This window comes from Aphanomyces astaci, assembly GCF_000520075.1.
Source record: "Aphanomyces astaci strain APO3 unplaced genomic scaffold supercont1.87, whole genome shotgun sequence".
Lineage (NCBI taxonomy): Eukaryota > Oomycota > Saprolegniomycetes > Saprolegniales > Verrucalvaceae > Aphanomyces > Aphanomyces astaci.
Window position 1 is genome coordinate 267701 of NW_009798350.1, and position 683 is coordinate 268383.

Consider the following 683-nt stretch of genomic DNA (forward strand, 5'->3'; position numbering starts at 1 on the left):
CGCTTGGTTGAACACGGTTGGCAGCGTGGTCTGGCCACATGAGATGGGAAAGTACACCGAGTCTGCTGGAACCCCCTGCGCATACCACGCCACGCCGCCGATAGCATCCGCCATGTTCGGTCGCGTTTGCAATACGATGCTGTGGGTTGTACGAGCGATGGAAATAGAGCGCTCCCAGTTGCCATCGAGGCGATGCGCATGGCCGAAGCGGGCAGGGTCGTGGAATGGCCCTGCCGCCACACCCTTGGCCAAGTCGTACGTGGTGTTCTCGTAGTAATCGCTGAAGTACTGCATGATCGAGGTTGGGGTCATCAGTGTATCCGGCTTGACAGACAACGGATACGTCGGCACTCTGACGTGGAAGCCAACGTCAGGATCCAAATGCAGCGACGGCGCAACCATATCGTATCCTCTCCACATGCGGCGGCCACTGTACAGCGGCTTGTTTGGAGTATACACGTCATACCCATAGGCCAATGTAAAGTCAAACGGCTCCTCTGGTGATGCCCACCCTTGCGTGTACGCATGTGCCGACACGTTGGACGACGCCAAGTAGTTGGCCGAGTCGGTCAAGTTGAGCGTTCGAATCACAAACGTGTTGGGGACGATCGTGAACTGGTCGTCGCCGAGGCGCTGCGCGGCCCAGATGGCCCCCGCGTTATGAGCGCCAGTGAGAATGTGAA

General features: G+C 58.3%; 1 protein-coding gene across 1 annotated transcript in view; it reads right to left on the bottom strand.

Moving 5' to 3' along the window:
* Positions 1 to 683, bottom strand: part of H257_16521 (hypothetical protein) — a gene marked incomplete at its 3' end in the record, with an annotated part of 10122 nt that overhangs the window by 5825 nt on the left and 3614 nt on the right. Inside the window, exon 2 of the mRNA XM_009844973.1 lies at positions 86 to 633. Within this exon, the coding sequence (XP_009843275.1) occupies positions 86 to 633 (548 nt within the window). The remainder of the gene's footprint in view (positions 1 to 85; positions 634 to 683) is intronic.